At 57.2% G+C, this 16650-nt stretch overlaps 1 protein-coding gene across 3 annotated transcripts in view; it reads right to left on the reverse strand.

The window, feature by feature from the left end:
- BMP7 (bone morphogenetic protein 7) overlaps positions 1 to 16650 on the reverse strand; it is a 164422-nt gene that overhangs the window by 95396 nt on the left and 52376 nt on the right. For all 3 annotated transcript variants that reach the window (XM_060620984.3, XM_078443925.2, XM_060620983.3), the window contains exon 3: positions 9017 to 9165. In XM_060620984.3, the coding sequence (XP_060476967.1) occupies positions 9017 to 9165 (149 nt within the window). The remainder of the gene's footprint in view (positions 1 to 9016; positions 9166 to 16650) is intronic.

The raw sequence follows: 16650 nt of genomic DNA on the forward strand, positions 1-16650 counted from the left end.
GGAAGAATTCGATTTCAGTGTATGATGTCACAGTTACAGCACACACAAGCACAAATGCTCGTTTTGATTGTTTCTAAGTGTCCAGGGCGACTCACGCTAGATACGGACTCGGGCCACATGCACCAGGCAGAGGGACGGAGGTAGGGGACATACCTGGTCTAGGCAGGGAGGGCAGAGAAACCCAATACTTTAACCATAAGGTCTGTATCCTCAGGGAAGTCGGAAACGATCTAGAGTGTGGCTAAGAGTTAATAGGTTAAAAAAAAAAAAAGGGGGGGGGGAACAACACCTGAGGATTTGCCCAAGTCCAGGGTTGCCAGACTTTGCAAATGAAAATACAGGATGCCTGGTTAAATGTGCATTTCAGATAAATGACCATGTTTGCAGCACGTGGGACACACACGGAGTAATTGTTGGGTTTTGATCTGAAATTCAAATTTGACGGGGCGTCCTGTATTTGAATCCGCCAAGAGGTGCCCCGCAAGCTAGGGGAGAAAGGTTTTCCCGATGGAAAACAAACAGGATGGCGGGGACATCTGGTCCACCTGACGGGCAGGTTATGGATCCAGGGTGAGGGCTTGGCCGGTAAGTGAGCATGTAGTAAAACAGACCTTTCTCGTATACGGAGCCGTGAGAAGACTCACGTGATCACCACTTCTGTCAGGATGCAGAGCGGCCCCCAGTCAGGATGACCCCACGACAGAGGACGACAAATGTCAACAGTGCCAAGGTGGAGGGGCGTCCGGGGGGCTCCGTCGGTGGAGCGTCCGACTTCGGCTCAGGTCACGATCTCGCGGTTCGTGGGTTCGAGCCCCGCGTCGGGCTCTGTGCTGACGGCTCGGGGCCTGAATCCCGCTTCAGATTCTGTGTCTCCCTCTCTCTCTGCCCCTCCCTCCCGCTCACGTTCTGTCTCTTTCTCTCTCTCAAAAATAAACATTTAAAAAAATGCTTTAAGAAATAAACACTTAAAAAAATAAAAAAAACCAAATACCGCCAAGGTAGAGAAACTCTGCTCTCTAGACCTGCTCTCCCTCCATTTACCGCCTACTCACCATCTGTTTGGATGCTTTAATGGCACAGTGGACGACCTGTGACGGAGCACCTCTGACCCACAAAGCCTAAAACCATTGCTACCCGGTGCTTTACAGGAACTTTGTAGGTCCTTAAAAGTTTGCTGACCTCTGCTCTAACCAACCCTGCCTCCACATACCCCGACCGTAAAGGCGACCATACCTGCCCCCGAGATGCGACACTTTGTCTATTACCTGCCAATGAACGCGTTCCCGACAGAGTTGGTTCTCTGCGGCTGGTGGCTCACAAGAAGGACGAGAAACCGTCCTTCCGGCCCCTTTGCTCTGCGCCAGGCACTGCGCTGAGCCCCTTCCGTGCCCCTCCAAGCGGCCTCCTGACCCCACGTTTACGGGCGGGGAAGCGGGCTCCAAGCTGTGAACTTAATCATCAGACCGTCGCTGACTCCGGGTGGACGGAGACGCAGGGAGGAAAGATTGCCCAGGCACGGATGTGGGCGACACGCGGAGCCTCAAGCGGCAGGGGAGGGCTCGCCGAGGCACGGGGGCGGGCGACAGCCACCGCCGGCAGGTCCTGGGATGGCACGAGCAGAGTCCGCACGCCCAGCCCAGAGGACGTCCCCCCAGAACCGGCCCGGGGCACAGACGGGGGCCTCTCGGGAGAGGAGAGAGCACAGCCTCATCACAGAGAAGGAGCATCTTGGTTTTCCTGTGGTTTCCTTGTTTTCCAGGCCCAGAGCCACGGGCTCCCCTGCGGAGGCCCGAGGCGTAAGAATGCGCTTTGTTGATTGTGCAAAACGCCGGTTCCAGGCACTTGTCTCGATGGCCCAAGGCCCAAGTGACAAGTGAGAACGCAGTTAACGCTTGTGACATCGGCCTGGCCTCAATTACCCAATGTTGTCCCGGCCCCTGCGGCCCACCCAGCCCTAGAAGGACCCCTCCCAGCCTCTGGGTCATCAAGGCCTCCTGTTGTCTCTCGCTCGGCCTCTGGAGAAACGGGATGTGAAGCAGCACCAAGGGCGAAGGCACCTTGGAGCCAGCTGCGCTGGGGGCGGGACCAGTGGCCAACCTGGCTCTCTGGGGCTTTGTCTCCCCAGCGGCCCTGGGCGAACGGCTCACCTCCTGGTCCCGTCCCAGCCGAGCATCGCACTTGGGACAGCATACGCCCCCAATCCTTTAAATGCCTTGCGATCCCCAGAAGTGTGAGACAGGCCAGTGAGGCCACCGCATCGTCCTCTCGAACTGGAAGGGTAGGGCTTCTAGACGTTGCCCTCCTGGGCCTCCCAGTGATTTCTTCTCTCTACAAGGGGGAGGAGGAGGACCCTATAAAGAAGGACAAATGCTGAAGTCCTTGTCTTGGGAACAAGGGACCAGGTGTTCTCATGTCTGTAAGGACAGAGGCATCTCTGGCCCAAAGCAATGTCTCCATCGTCTCCTGGCAGCTTGGAGACGGAAGGCGGCCCCGGGAGAACCACGGGCCCTGATCTGGAGAGCAAGCAGCCAGAAGCACTCCTGGGAACCTCCGAGGCTCTGAACTTGTCTTCACAGCCTCAACCTTGACCCTCAGCAAACGGTCTCTCCGCTTTCCGCCTTCCTACAAGAATGTGGGCGAGGTGACGGCAAAATCCTTCAGGCCGTAGCCCCGGTGCCTACAACAAATCGCTGCCATATCAAATGTTTGTTGAGTGAAGAAACGTGTATCCAGTGCAGGCAGAGAGGCTCTTAGCTGCAGGAGGCTGGTTCTAACAAGCAGGTCTGACAGGGCAGGGAGAGCCTGGCGTCGCTCTCCGGCCGGGGGGGGCAGGGCCCGGGGCCAAGCTGTCCGCGGGCACCGTGCCCAGGCCCACGGTACTTTTAGGGGCCCGTGAAAATGTTTTAATGTCTCTTAAAATCGGAAGACAAAACACAAACTTTTTGGGGTCGCAGAAAATGTTTTCATTTTTAATCCGGCCAGGATTATATTCATCTTTATACTAACGTGGTCATAGAACATAATTTTTGGTGGTTTTTTTTTTTTCTTTAATGGAAGAAGGAGTCCACGAAAGTCAGATGCAGCCCTGGCCGCTTCTGTTGGTCCTGTGGGAAGCCCACGGTCTTTCGGGTTCCTTCTCAAACAGCTTCGTTCCCAAGGAGGGACCGGGAGGCTGTACGGTCCTGGGCTGTCTGTCCGGACGGCCCGGCCGTGTACCCGGCGGGCACCCACCGAACCACACAACCCTCCCCCGGCCTGGGCCCCGCTGACCACATTCCTCGGACACGGTCCCGCAAAGAGCGAGGTCGGGGGCACCGGACTGGGAACCCGTGGCGGAGCCCCCGGTCTACCCAGGGAACTGGGCGCCTTCTGGCAAGTTACCCCACCTGCTGGGCCTCGGTTTCCTCCCCTGCTCCCCTGCTGACAGCCACCCGGGCGGGCCCCCGCGAGCAGCGAGCACAGCGACGGCGATCTCGAGCACACGTGCGGTTGGGCAGGGTGCCGGGCCCAGGACTCAGCATTTTACCGCAAATCCATTCATGTCTTCCTCCCGGCCATCACCGCGCCCGTGGAACGGACGAAAGGACGAGGCATCGAGAGGCTGAACCGGCTGCCCCAGGAGCAGGGACTGGGGCCGTCGGCTCCCGAGTCCGCGGGGGTGCCGCCGGCCGGTCCCGCTTCTGCTCTGCGTGGGAGCCCCGCGCCGGCCGCCTGGCCCACGGCGAGGGTTCGGCCCGCCTGGCACGGCAGGGACGGCCCCCCGGTCAGCGGGCCAGCCCTCCACTCGGGTGGCACCGGAACACGTCGGAACCCCTCCGTCGGGGGTTGCTCGGCTCCTCTCCCACCCGCCCCAGGAGTGGGGAGCGCAGCCCGGGTGGCTTGGGGGCGGCCGCCGCTCCTCCTGCCTTCTGGACGAAGGGAGAGATCGGGAGACGCCGGCCCTCCTTCCCTCGGCGTCCTGCCCTCGAACGAGACGACGCTCCCCAGTTGGCTCCTTATGAGCCACAAGTGCCCGGAGCGTTTACGAGCTTCTCCCCCGCACGGGCCCCAGCCGTGCCGCCCCCGGGGGCACCCACGGGAAGGCGCGGCTGCAGGGACAGGGACGGGACGCCAACTTCCTGGGTGGTCCCGGGAGGGATCCGGAGACCCCGTGAGCGGGAGACTCACCCCACACCAAGTACCAAGCTTCTCAGAGACCTGTGACGTCTGTGCCTCACCAGGATGGAGGCGACCTCACCAGCACTGCTGGCATCACGCCCATTGTACTGGCGTGGAAACTGAGGCCCCCGACAGGGCCCGGGCTCCCTGTTCCGGCAGCCGCCCGGCGGGCTGCAAGATGCTGCTAGGGTCTGGACCAGGGCGAGATGCTGTACCTGACTCGGTGCCCCCTCCCCTCCCCTCCCCTCCCCGAGGGCCGGAGACGCCTGGAACTCGGCTTGCCCCGGGGGCCGCAGGAGGCGGTGATGCTCACGGACTGGACTTTGCGCTGCTCAGCAGGAGCCGCGGGGGCAGGGGCCCAGCTGCTTCTGCAGGCGACACAGCAGCGGGGTGCCAGCAGACGGAGCCCAGATCGCACGGACGCCCCGGCAGGCTCCCGTCTGTCGCACCTGTACAGACGTTTAACACAAAGCGGGTGAGACCCGAAACCCAAACGGGGTGCTCGGCCTGGGTGCCATCTTACCGGCGGGTAACCCCAATGGGACACAGGGCACGGCTTGGCCAGCGTGCCAGCCCTGGGCCAGGCCCCGGTGTGGGGCGGGGGGGACGGCAATCACTATTCTCTACGAACCCCCGGGGGGATTCCGATGGACAACTGCAGAGCCAGGAGCCCGTGGTTTCAGAACCGCCAGGCTCACCTGCCTCTCATCTCATCCCCGAGAAGATCCCCAAATTCACAGCCCCCACTGGCCACGGCGTACCTCGGCTCCTCCCTGGCGGGCTGAGTGGCTGGTCCTGCCCTGACCCAGGCAGCCAGGCCAAACTTGCCTCCGTGGCAGGTACAGTGCCTGGACGGACCAGCCAAGTCCCCGGGGGGCGGCATCCCTGCCCAGCAACCGGTGCCCGGCGTGGGAGGGGACGGGCGGGGAGGAGACGGGCCCGGAGTCAGGGGTACAGCTTCTGCTCCTCGCCCTGACTCTGGGCAGCAGCTTATGACCACTAGGCTACACCCCCACCCATAGACGGAGAGGAGTTCCCAGGTGGACGCCAGAAGAGGGAGCCGCACACCCTCAGGGGCCTCGGCGTCCTCCCCTGTGCCATGAGGAGCTGAACGGCGGCATCTGCCTCGAGGCCCCGTGGTGGGACTTACGAGGGACCACGGCAGACAGCGCTCTGTGCTCGGCTGCTGCCTCAAGCTGAGCAATTGAGCCCTTCACTTGCATGAGCTCATCTGATCCTTCACCACCACCCTGGACGGTGGAAACTATTATTAACCCCACTTTCCAGAGGAGGGACATTAAGTGACTCACCCTGGCTCACATGGCTGCACACGGCCGAGGTGGGATTTGAACCCGGGGAGTCTGGCCTCCTGAGCCCAAGCTTTAACCAGCAGGCTATGCCATCTCGGTGGATGCCAAGCCTCCCCTTCACGCTAGGGGGGAGCAGAAGCTGGAGGAAATAAGCGTACAAAGCCCCAGACTTTGGGGGAGAAAGACAGTGGCAAAAACTAAAGGGAACGGGGTTGGTTGTCCCTTAAGAGAAAAACCAAACTTGGGCCGCCTCGAGCCAGCAGGGCAGAGAAGCACAGGACCCCTTAAGGTCAAGTTGGAAGGTCTAGCCAGGATCCACAAGTCCAGGGAAAGGGATCAAGCCTACCTTAGCCTCATTTTTTAACCTCACCCCCCCCCATCTGCTCCTCAAAAGCTTGTAAGTAAAAAGCAGAGTTGCATGACTCTATTGCCAAATACGTTTGGAATTCCTCTACGCTATATTCCCCATCAGGAAACTCCCAATGGACATTCGCAAAATAAAGGCTCTGATAAGTCCTGCAGAGAAACCTGCTGAGGGTCTCCAACCTAGCATTTCTCACGCTTCACTGATCATAAATGCTTTCCTTTACCCCGGGACATCCGTGAACACTTCACAGAACACGGTTTGAGAAGTTCTGGCATACAACAGGGATTGCACATTTTGTCTGTAAATAATCATCGGAAAATAGTAAGTATTTTTCAGCTTTGTGGACCAGAGTCTCTGTCATAACTACTCGACGCTGCTGTGATAGCACAAAAGGAGGCCTAGACAACATGTAAATCAGTAAGTGTGGCTGTGTACTAATAAAACTTTATGGCCACCAAAATGTGAATTTCACAGAAGTTTACATGTCATGAAATAGTCTTTCTTTTTTGATATCTTGCCCATTTAAAAATGTGAGGACTATTCTTAGCTCGCAGGCCACAGGAAAACAGGCTGCAAGCTGAATTTGGTCCATCAGACATATAGCTTGCCAACTCGAAATGTAGCAATGGAAAACTTCAGCTCTTCTAGGAACCGCCCCCCCCCCCCCGCCCCGACCTTAAGTGTCATGGAAAGGGAAAGGAGAAGGGGAGGGAGGGGGAGGGCTCCACCAGGAGAAAGAAAACCACTGGAAACAAGACAAGCGTGGCCCTAAACTCTGCGGCCCGTCCCACATGGTACATGGTCTTAGGCAAATCTCAGGCAGAGAAGGCAGCCCGAGGCCAAAGCGGTGGCCTCCGATGGGAAAGAAAAGTGGCCAAGCCCAGGAGCCCAGGAGGCGTAAACGAAAAGGAGATACAAACTGGGCGCATCACCGAAATCCATTGGGTAAAACCTGGCATTAACCACAGTAAAAAGAAAAACCAAAAACGGGCAAAAGAATTTGCAGCTCCAAGCACAAAGGGCCAGCTGTCCGTAGAATACAAAGAAAAAGACCAACGCTCTACCAGAGGGTATGAACGGATGGCACGCGGAGGAAAACTGCAGGCCACACACAGGAGGAAGGGCGGAGCCTCAAACGTGAGAGAGAAAAGCAAAGCAAACCTACAGGGTCCCATTTGTCGCCTACCTGATCCGCAAAGATGGGCAAGTTTGGAAACGTGTCCTGTCAAAGAAGGGGGAACGGCTGCCCTCGTGCATTGCTTATGGGGGGGGGCGGGTATTGATCCAAAGCACGGACAGCGTCCCTTTCAGGAATTTATCCCAGGGCTACACTCACTCAAGCGGACGAGGACGCTTAACCGACTGAGCCACCCAGGCACCCCTTTTTTAATCGTTAAAACTTTGTTTTTAGTCTGTTTTAGAGACAGAGAGAGAGAGAGAGAAGGTGAGGGGCGGAGGGAGAGAGGGAGGGAGAGAATCCCAGGCAGGCACGTACCTGTCCACGCAGAGCCCGACGCGAGGCTCGATCTCCCCAACAACGAGATCGTGACCTGAGCCGAGATCCACAGTCGGACCCTCCGAGCTGCCCCCCGCGCCCCATTGGGACACTATTTTAAAACCCCTTCTGTATTAACTCACGTAATCTCAGAACCACCCCGGAGCCCTGGGCGTTGGGGATGAGGAGGCTGGGAAAGGTCAGGGAGGCTGCCCAAAGTCACACGGCGAGCGAGCGGAAGAGCTACAAACGCTCCACACGTACAGAAACCCACAACAGCCTTCACACGAACAGGGAAGCTCTTTAACGGCTGAAAAGGCCCAACCTTCAAGGTGAGTCGCCAGGTGAAAAAAAAGCCAGGCGGCCCACGCTGTCTAGACTATGGTACTGCCCGCAGGGGAAAACAGATAAATAAAAGGAACACAGAATGTACGTGCGATGGTGTAAATCCCCAGAGGGCACCTCTGAAAAGATGTCCACTACCAGGGGAACAGCACTGGCGCTGGAGGTGGAGTTCAGCTACAGAAGGAGGTCACGGGGCAAGTCCACACGGGTGCACCCATCTGTGACTTGAATTTGGAGCCACTGGCAAGTATTATCCACTCTGAAAGAAATGTGTTCTTCGTTTGGGTGTGTGTTTTTTTTTTTTCCTTAAAGCTGGCGTAAGGAAGAAGCTACCGACCCCAGAGCCGCCCCCCAACTTAATAAGAAACACATTTCGGGGGAAGAAATGGGCGCAGCTAACCCCACCCTGGCTCCCACTCGCCTTCCGTCCGCCCTCGTCAAAGACAGTGGATCTAAGGCGGGGCGCGGAAAGCACCGGGGAACGCAGCCAACAGCGGAGTCTCCAAGTCCTGGGGGCTCAGAACCACATTCGGGGTCTCCCGGAAGGGGCTTCCTGCCTTGCACCAGGGCTGAGGTCCTTAGCCACGGGCAACGTGGCTCTTCAGGGAACATTCGGTAACAGCTGGAGACATTCTGGGCAGACCGGCCTCTAGTGGGTAGAAGCCGGGGACACGGTTCAACATCCTGCCATGCACGGGACACCCAGGATGTCCCATGTCCCCGGTCGGGGTGCCTGGGTCAGCGCGTCTCACACAGTTATGTGCGCTCAGGCATCACCTGGGGCTCCAGTTAAAGTGCCGGTTCTAGGGGCGCCTGGGTGGCTCAGTCGGTCGAGCGTCCGACTTCGGCTCAGGTCGTGATTTCGCGGTTTGTGAGTTCGAGCCCCGGGTCAGGCTCTGTGCTGACGGCTCGGAGCCTGGAGCCGGCTTTGGACTCTGTGTCTCCCTCTCTCTCTGCCCCTCCCCCACTTGTGCTCTGTCTCTATCAAAAATAAATAAATGTAAAAAAAAATTTTTTTTAAGTGCCGGTTTTAACAGTGCAGGCCTGGGACGGGCCAGAGTCTGTGTTTCCGCGAGGATGTCCAGCCCGCTGGTGCGGGGACCTTGCTCTGCACAATGAGGCCTCGCCCAACCCGGTGTGGCCAACGGTGTCATCGTCTCCTGCAAAGGGGCAGGTGCTACTCTTGCTTGGGATCAAAACGCGGAGAGCGAGCACTGCTTGGTGGGGGTCAGAGGAGCGAGCCCTCCCTGGATGGGAACAGGCATGAACTTGCTGAGCTCCTACGTGAGTCCAGGAGCACAGGCTGTGTCGGAACCAGAGGGGTGGTGACGGGACACCTACCGTCCAAGGTCTCCACGCAGAGCTGCAGGCCCAGATTGTGCCGCGGGTTGACCACCCAGTGGTTGCTGGTGGCCGTGATGTCGAACACCAGCCAGCCCTCCTCCGAGGCCCAGAGCGTGCGGCTGTCCAGCAGGAACAGGTCTGACTCCCTACAAAAGAGGAGGAGAGACACGAGGCGTGGCAGGTCATGGCTCCGTCAGCCCTGTCACCAGCCGGCCGCCGTTGGACAGAAGGACCATGGGGAGTAGGGGAGGTGGGAGGAGGTCCACCGGGCCTCCAGAAGCGGGTACATCAGAGCAAGATCCAGGGCTGAAGACCCCTTAGTAGCTGTGATGGAAAAAGGGAGTGTAGAAGGGGCACAGAGAATACACGCAGGGGACAGGGCGCTGCTCCAAGGCTAGCTCACCCTTCACACTTGTTAGGGGGGATCCCGATGGGAGACAGTACAGGAAGGCAGGCATTTGCAGCCTCTGTGTTGCCTGAACTCTCAGGGAATAGAAGCTCACATTTTTTGGATTAGTCACCATTTGCCAGGCATGGCCTGGAATACACATATTACCTCATTCAATTCTCACGACTCTAAGGTGTAGGGATATTATCACCGCCACGATTATGGTAAAACCATGACTTGCCCCAGGTCATTTAGCCAGGAGTTGGGGTGTGAGCTCAGGCAACCGAGCACCGGTACACACACTCCTCATTTGCATGCCGTGCAACTTCCTCCTAAGCCCACCACGTATGAGGTGGTGGACGCCTAGATGGGCATTAATAGAGATAACCCTTTAATCCTCTCTTTCTCACATTTTGCAGTAGCAAAACGGTCAAAACTACAACTGATGTTGTAGTGGATGGAGGATAGATGGATGGGTGGATGGGTGGATGGGTGGATGGATGGGTAGATGGGTGGATGGGTGGATGGGTGGATGGGTGGATGGGTGGATGGATGGACGGACGGATGGATGGATGGATGGGTGGGTGGGTGGGTGGATGGATGGATGGGTGGATGGGTGGACGGACGGATGGATGGATGGATGGATGGATGGGTGGGTGGGTGGATGGATGGATGGGTGGATGGGTGGATGGATGGGTGGGTGGGTGGATGGATGGGTGGGTGGATGGGTGGACGGACGGACGGATGGATGGATGGATGGATGGGTGGGTGGGTGGATGGATGGATGGGTGGATGGGTGGATGGATGGATGGATGGGTAGATGGGTGGATGGGTGGATGGATGGATGGATGGACGGACGGACGGACGGACGGACGGATGGACGGATGGATGGATAGATGGGTGGATGGATGGGTAGATGGGTGGATGGGTGGATGGATAGATGGGTGGATAGATGGATGGGTGGGTGGATGGATGGATGGGTGGGTGGATGGATGGATGGATGGGTGGGTGGGTGGATGGATGGATGGGTGGGTGGGTGGATGGACGGATGGGTGGATGGGTGGACGGACGGATGGGTGGATGGATGGATGGATGGATGGGTGGGTGGGTGGATGGGTGGATGGACGGGTGGATGGGTGGACGGACGGATGGATGGATGGACGGACGGATGGATGGATGGATGGATGGATGGGTGGGTGGGTGGATGGATGGATGGGTGGATGGGTGGATGGATGGGTGGGTGGGTGGATGGATGGGTGGGTGGATGGGTGGACGGACGGATGGATGGATGGATGGATGGATGGATGGATGGGTGGGTGGATGGATGGGTGGATGGGTGGATGGATGGATGGATGGACGGACGGATGGATGGATGGATGGATGGATGGATAGATGGGTGGATGGATGGGTAGATGGGTGGATGGGTGGATGGATGGATGGATAGATGGATGGATAGATGGATGGATGGATAGATGGGTGGATGGGTGGGTGGATGGACGGATGGATGGATGGATGGATGGATGGGGGGGTAGATGGATAGATGGATAGATGGATGGATGGGTGGATGGGTGGATGGATGGATGGATGGATGGATGGATGGATGGTTGGGTGGCTGGATGGTTGGATGGATGGATGGATGGATGGATGGATGGGTAGATGGGTGGATGATGGATAGATGGATGAATGAATGGTTGGATGGATGGATGGATGACTGGATGGATGGACAGATAGATGGTGGGATGGAGGGAGGGAGGGAGGGAGGGATATACGGGATGGATGGATGGATGGATGGATGGATAGATGGGTGGATGATGGATAGGTGGATTGTGGGTGGATGGATAGATAGATGGATGAATGAATGAATGGTTGGATGGATGGATGGATGGGTGAATTTTTACATTCATTGTTAATAGAATTGTAGTATACAACGTCTCATAACATTCTGCACACTTTTACTCGTAAGAATTGAAAGTTTCAGGGGCGCCTGGGTGGCGCAGTCGGTTAAGCGTCCGACTTCAGCCAGGTCACGATCTCGCGGTCTGTGAGTTCGAGCCCCGCGTCAGGCTCTGGGCTGATGGCTCGGAGCCTGGAGCCTGTTTCCAATTCTGTGTGTCTCCCTCTCTCTCTGCCCCTTCCCCGTTCATGCTCTGTCTCTCTCTGTCCCAAAAATAAAAAAAAAAAAAAAAAAAAAAAACGTTGAAAAAAAAAAAAAAGAATTGAAAGTTTCAACATTTTGAGTCCTTCAACAATCAGTTAAAAAATTTGAACACCCACACTGTGCCAGACACTGGGGTACAATGGTGAACAACACCCTAACCAGCTCCTGCCCTGGGGCATCAACAATCTGCATCATACCCGGAGTGATCTGATTTTCCTGGGAATTAAGGCAAATTTTCTCTGCTCACACATAAAGGCCTGAGATGGAGTGACTGTTTATTGAGCACTTACCATGTGCCAGACTCTGGGTTGAAATGCCTGACCAGCATCCTATCAGCACTGAATCCTTACAACAACTCTATGAGGTGGATAAAATTACCTGTGCCATTGTGCAGATCTCAAAACTGAGGCTCAGAAAGGCAAAGCTGTTTGCCTGGGATTGCAGGGGTCACTGTGTGCTGAAACACGGTCAAGGCGGGATCGAAATCCAACCAGACTACCTGCCAGTCAAAGCTTGCAACCAGGGACGCACGCGGTTCATCCGGACGCTGCCGTTGCTCGGGTGTGGTTGTCCTCATTTCAGAACCTCTGGCAAACCAAACTCATTGTAATACAAGCCATTAAGCCATCGGCTGGCACCGAGGAGCAGACGCCCCCCCACCTTAGATGAGGGACACATGTCCTGTCATCCCTCTTCTGTGTGGCCCGGAGAGTCCACGTTTGTGAGGTCGGCCGAATTCTACCTCTGCTGCGTGCCGTAACGCATTAGACATGTACCAAGCCCCTTAATGTATACGAGAGTCGTGAGAAGGCACGCAGAAACTAGATCAGTGACTTTAGCCGGTGTTTCAATTTCCTTGATCGCAGAACCCACTGGAAACGTATGGGGAGGTGAACAGGTCACTCAGAAAAGCCTACACAGGGATGGGGAAGCAGCACGAGCCAAGGCAGGTGTGAGGGTGCAGGGCTGTCTCATCCGGCCCAGCTGTCGAAGGCAGGAACTTGAGTTCTAGTTCTCTCTATGCATCGCCCCATCCCAAAGTCTGAGAGCAGAGAACCCGGTTGTCTTAGTCGAGTTGGTGCCCAGCCCTTGGCCATGGGAGGGCTGGGCGCTCCACAGTGACAGCATCATCCAGACCAGAAGACAGAAATGGGGCCAGCCACCCGAAGTCCCCGAGGATCTCAGTCCCCTCGCTGATGCAGAGAGATTATGGAAGCAAGGACAGCTTTTCATTTTATCTGTATTTGTCCTTTTTAAGCAATTTAAAATTTTTGAAAATCTTTATTTCTTTTCGAGACAGAGCGAGATACAGAGCGCGAGCAGGGGAGGGGCAGAGAGAGAGACGCAACACAGAATCGGAAGCCGGCTCCGGGCTCCGAGCTGGCAGCACGGAGCCCGACGTGGGGCTTGAACTCACGGAGCGCGAGATCGTGACCTGAGCACAAGTCAGCGCCCAGCCGACCGAGCCACCCAGGCGCCCCAGGGACGGCTTTTTGGAGCCCCGAAGTCTTTCTGAAGACCCTAGCTTTGACTGTCACGTCTGAACTGAACAAAAACGACGAGACAGTCTTTCCTGACCGCTTTACTTCCACCTCTGCCCGGCGCCCCGTTACAGGCAGACTCAGAACTGCTTTGGGGGATGTTCCAGGCAGATCGCCAGCTTACAAAGGAGAGTTTCCCGCCGGCTTCGCCCCCCGTGTGCCTCGATGGCTCCGCTGGCCATGCATCGCTGCCAACATCGTCAGGGAACCAGTCAGCTGCTCCCAACGAGCCACAGTCAGAGAAGAAACACCGCTCCGCGCCAACACAGCTCCCCTGCTCCCACAGGCTCCCGGGGCCCTCGCGGGAGGCGTCCACACCACAGCACGGAAGTCGCAAACCTGGGGCGGGGGGTGACTCTGCTGGACGCCGCTGTTTGCAAGAAAACGCGACCAGATATCCGGAGAGGCCCTCACGGACAGGAAAACACCACGAGGAGTCACTTAGGGCCACAGAATCAGGCCTTCGAACGGTGAACGCCTTGCCAAACGATACTGAACGTTCTTCTTACAGGCCATGACACCCCGCGCCAGATGTTCAGGGAGCGTTGACTCATCCGTGAATCAGCGGGAACGCACCGACTCCCCGCCCCCAAGCCACGGGCTGCAGTCTGTTCCAGGCCTGCTTGGCAGGGGCAGAGTCGTCTTCGAAGGCATTGGGGCAGGAGAGCCTTGGCGAGGCAGGGAGAGCGGGACGCGGACACGGGCTTTGCTTCTGCCCCGACGGTCCGGGCACGAGGCGGGCCCAGACGAAGCAACGGAGAGGTCGCTCTGCAACCAAGTCTGGAGGGAAAGGTGGGCGACTGGCCATTTCCAGCCGGCACCTCGAGCGTCTTATCAGAGCACAGCGGCTCTCACGCAGAGGAGGAACCGGAGAAGCCCTCGGTGACGTGGCATTTACCCTGAACGCGCTGGCCTCCTGGAGCCAGCCCAGGCGTGAGCAGAGGCCGAAAAGGCTCAGGGTGAAGGCCACCCCCCCGCCCCCGCCCCGGTGCTTTCCTCCCGTCAGTTCTCTGGGGCTCCCGACGGTAAGAGCGGTGTTCCCATTTTACAGATGAGGAGGGTGAGCTCCAGACAGGCGAAGCCAACTGTCCATCCGAGTGACCTGGTGAGCGACAGGACCGGGCACAGCATCGGAAGTCTGACCCCCGGAACTTGAGCACACGAGCCCTGGGACGTCCTTAAATCACCCTCTCACCAGAGGACAAGAGACGCGGGAGGTGGTCGGATGCCGCGTTCACACAGGTTCCCATCACAGCACAGCAGCGGAGCAGAGAAAATACTAGACGGGTAATGAGGTCTGGGTGGGGGGGGAGGGAGGAGAGTAGGTCCAGCCAGCCGATCCCGGGGCCTCAGTCTCCTCCTCTGTCAAATGGGGATGACGCGACCTTCTTCGGCGACGGGGAGACCCAAGTGAAGACCAGCTCAGCACCAGACTCTCGAGGCTCCGCGGGGCCTCCCTGTGCTGACGTGAGCCACGCAGGGGCCGGTTCCCTGCGAGACCGCGGAACTCAACCTGCCTTGGCCCCAGATGTTCCGTGACTTCCCAAGAGCCACAAGTCAACAGACCACGTATCCATTCAAAGAATGTTCACTTGGACCCCAAAGTGCATCAGGCAACTGTATTAGGATGTTTCCAGTTGTAGGTTTTCTGCAAATAGGGCCACTGGCAACTCCTCCCACCGCTGCCCCCACATGAAGCTCCCCCATAAGTCAGTGGGGTCTGTTCTCCGCCTCTGAAGTCTGGGCCGACTTTGCCACTTGCTGTGACCGGTGGGACCCAGGGGAAGCGAGGCCCGGCTAGGCTGGGGACTAAAATGTAAGGGGCTCAGCAGCTCTGGGTTTGCTCTCTGGGAAGCTCGCCACTGGATCAAGAAATCTGGCTGCTGTGCTGGAAAGAGAGACCACGTGCAAGGGGGCAGAAGCCATGGGGGAAGAGGGTCTGGAAAAGAAAGAGAGAGAGAGAGAGAGAGAGAGAGAGAAGCCAAGCCAGCCCCCAGACAAGGCGCCACCTTGGGTGTCCCTGGCCCAGCCAAGCTGCCAGCTTCATCAGTGACCACAGCAGACCCTACGGAAGATACGAGAACCTCCCAGCTGAGCCCTGCCTGGATTTCTGAGCAAAATAGGACTCTGCCGATTCAGCCGCTGTGTCGTGGGGAGGCCGTCCCTCCCGGAGAGAGGACCCCAAAAGCAGTCACGCCGCGTTACAGAAAAACCGCAAACCATCTACTTACTAAGAGACGTTAGTAAAACCTTACGGCGCGTACAAGTCCCATGGAGTGGCTTCTAAGGACCACGCAAATCAACACTGCTTGACAAGGGGGAAATAGGGTACCGAGCAAAGAGGTCCTATAAAACAGAATGCGTAGCACGTATGTTTCCGGAGAAATACAAAATGCTAAAGATGGCGGAAAAAAACAAACAGAGAATTCGAGCCGAAGTAAATGCGTTGAGAATTGGAACACGTGGGGCGTCTGGGTGGCTTAGTCGGGTGAGTGTCTGACTCTTGGTTTCAGCCCAGGTCATGATGCCAGGGTTGTGGGATCGAGCCCCTCATCGGGCTCTGTGCTGGGCATGGAACCTGCCTGAGATTCTCTCTCTCTCTCTCTCTCTCTCTCTCTCTTCCTCCCTCTGCCCCCTCCCTGACTTGCACAAGTGTGCCCCCCCCACCCGTGATCTCTCAAAAGAAAAAAAAAAAAGAACTGAAACAGGAATAAATAGCCTTTCTCACCCCCAAACCCCAAATGGTTTGGCACTACCTTGACCAAAATTGACAAACTATCAATGGACAATTCCTGCTTATACAAATGGGTCAAGACAATGGCACAGGACAAGGTGGGGAAAGCTCGTCCGCCACGGACTCCAACGACGGACAAGGCCCATGTCAACGGCAGCTCTACAAAGACATACCAATGGCCGGGGAGCACGCGGAAGGAAGATAACATCGCCAGCCACTAGGGAAATGCGACGCAGAACCACAGTAAGACAGCCCCTCACGCCCGCTAGGACGGCTAAAACCAAAAACACAGACGGTAACGCGTGTTGGCAAGGATACGCGGTAACCAGAGCGCTCCCACACCGCTCGTGGGGACGTGAAACGCGCACACAGACCCACACAAAACCCGACACGCCGAGGTTCACGGCAGCATTATTTGTAACGTGGCCCCAAAGAGTGTGAACAACTCAAATACCCATCAACTGCTACGTGGATAAACAAAGTGTCGTAAATCCACGCCACGGAAAATGACTTGGCGGTAAGACAGAATAAAGAACCGGCTGGTACGATGGGCGAACTCTGAAATCATCCTGCCGGGTAAAGGAAGGCGGCCACGCGACCACACGCGGGGGGATTCCGTTTACGTGAGCTGTCCAGAGAGGCAAGTTTACAGAGAATCGGGAAGACGAGCGGTGGCTGGGAGGGGGCCGGGTGGGGGGGCGGGGGGTGCTGGTGGGTACGGACTTTCCTTTTGGGCTTATGAACACGTGGAACAGTGGTAATGGCCGCAGACCTCTGAACAGACTAAAGACCACCGAACGGTAGGCTTCA

The sequence above is a fragment of the Panthera onca genome, chromosome A3, assembly GCF_046562875.1.
Source record: "Panthera onca isolate mPanOnc1 chromosome A3, mPanOnc1 haplotype 2, whole genome shotgun sequence".
Lineage (NCBI taxonomy): Eukaryota > Metazoa > Chordata > Mammalia > Carnivora > Felidae > Panthera > Panthera onca.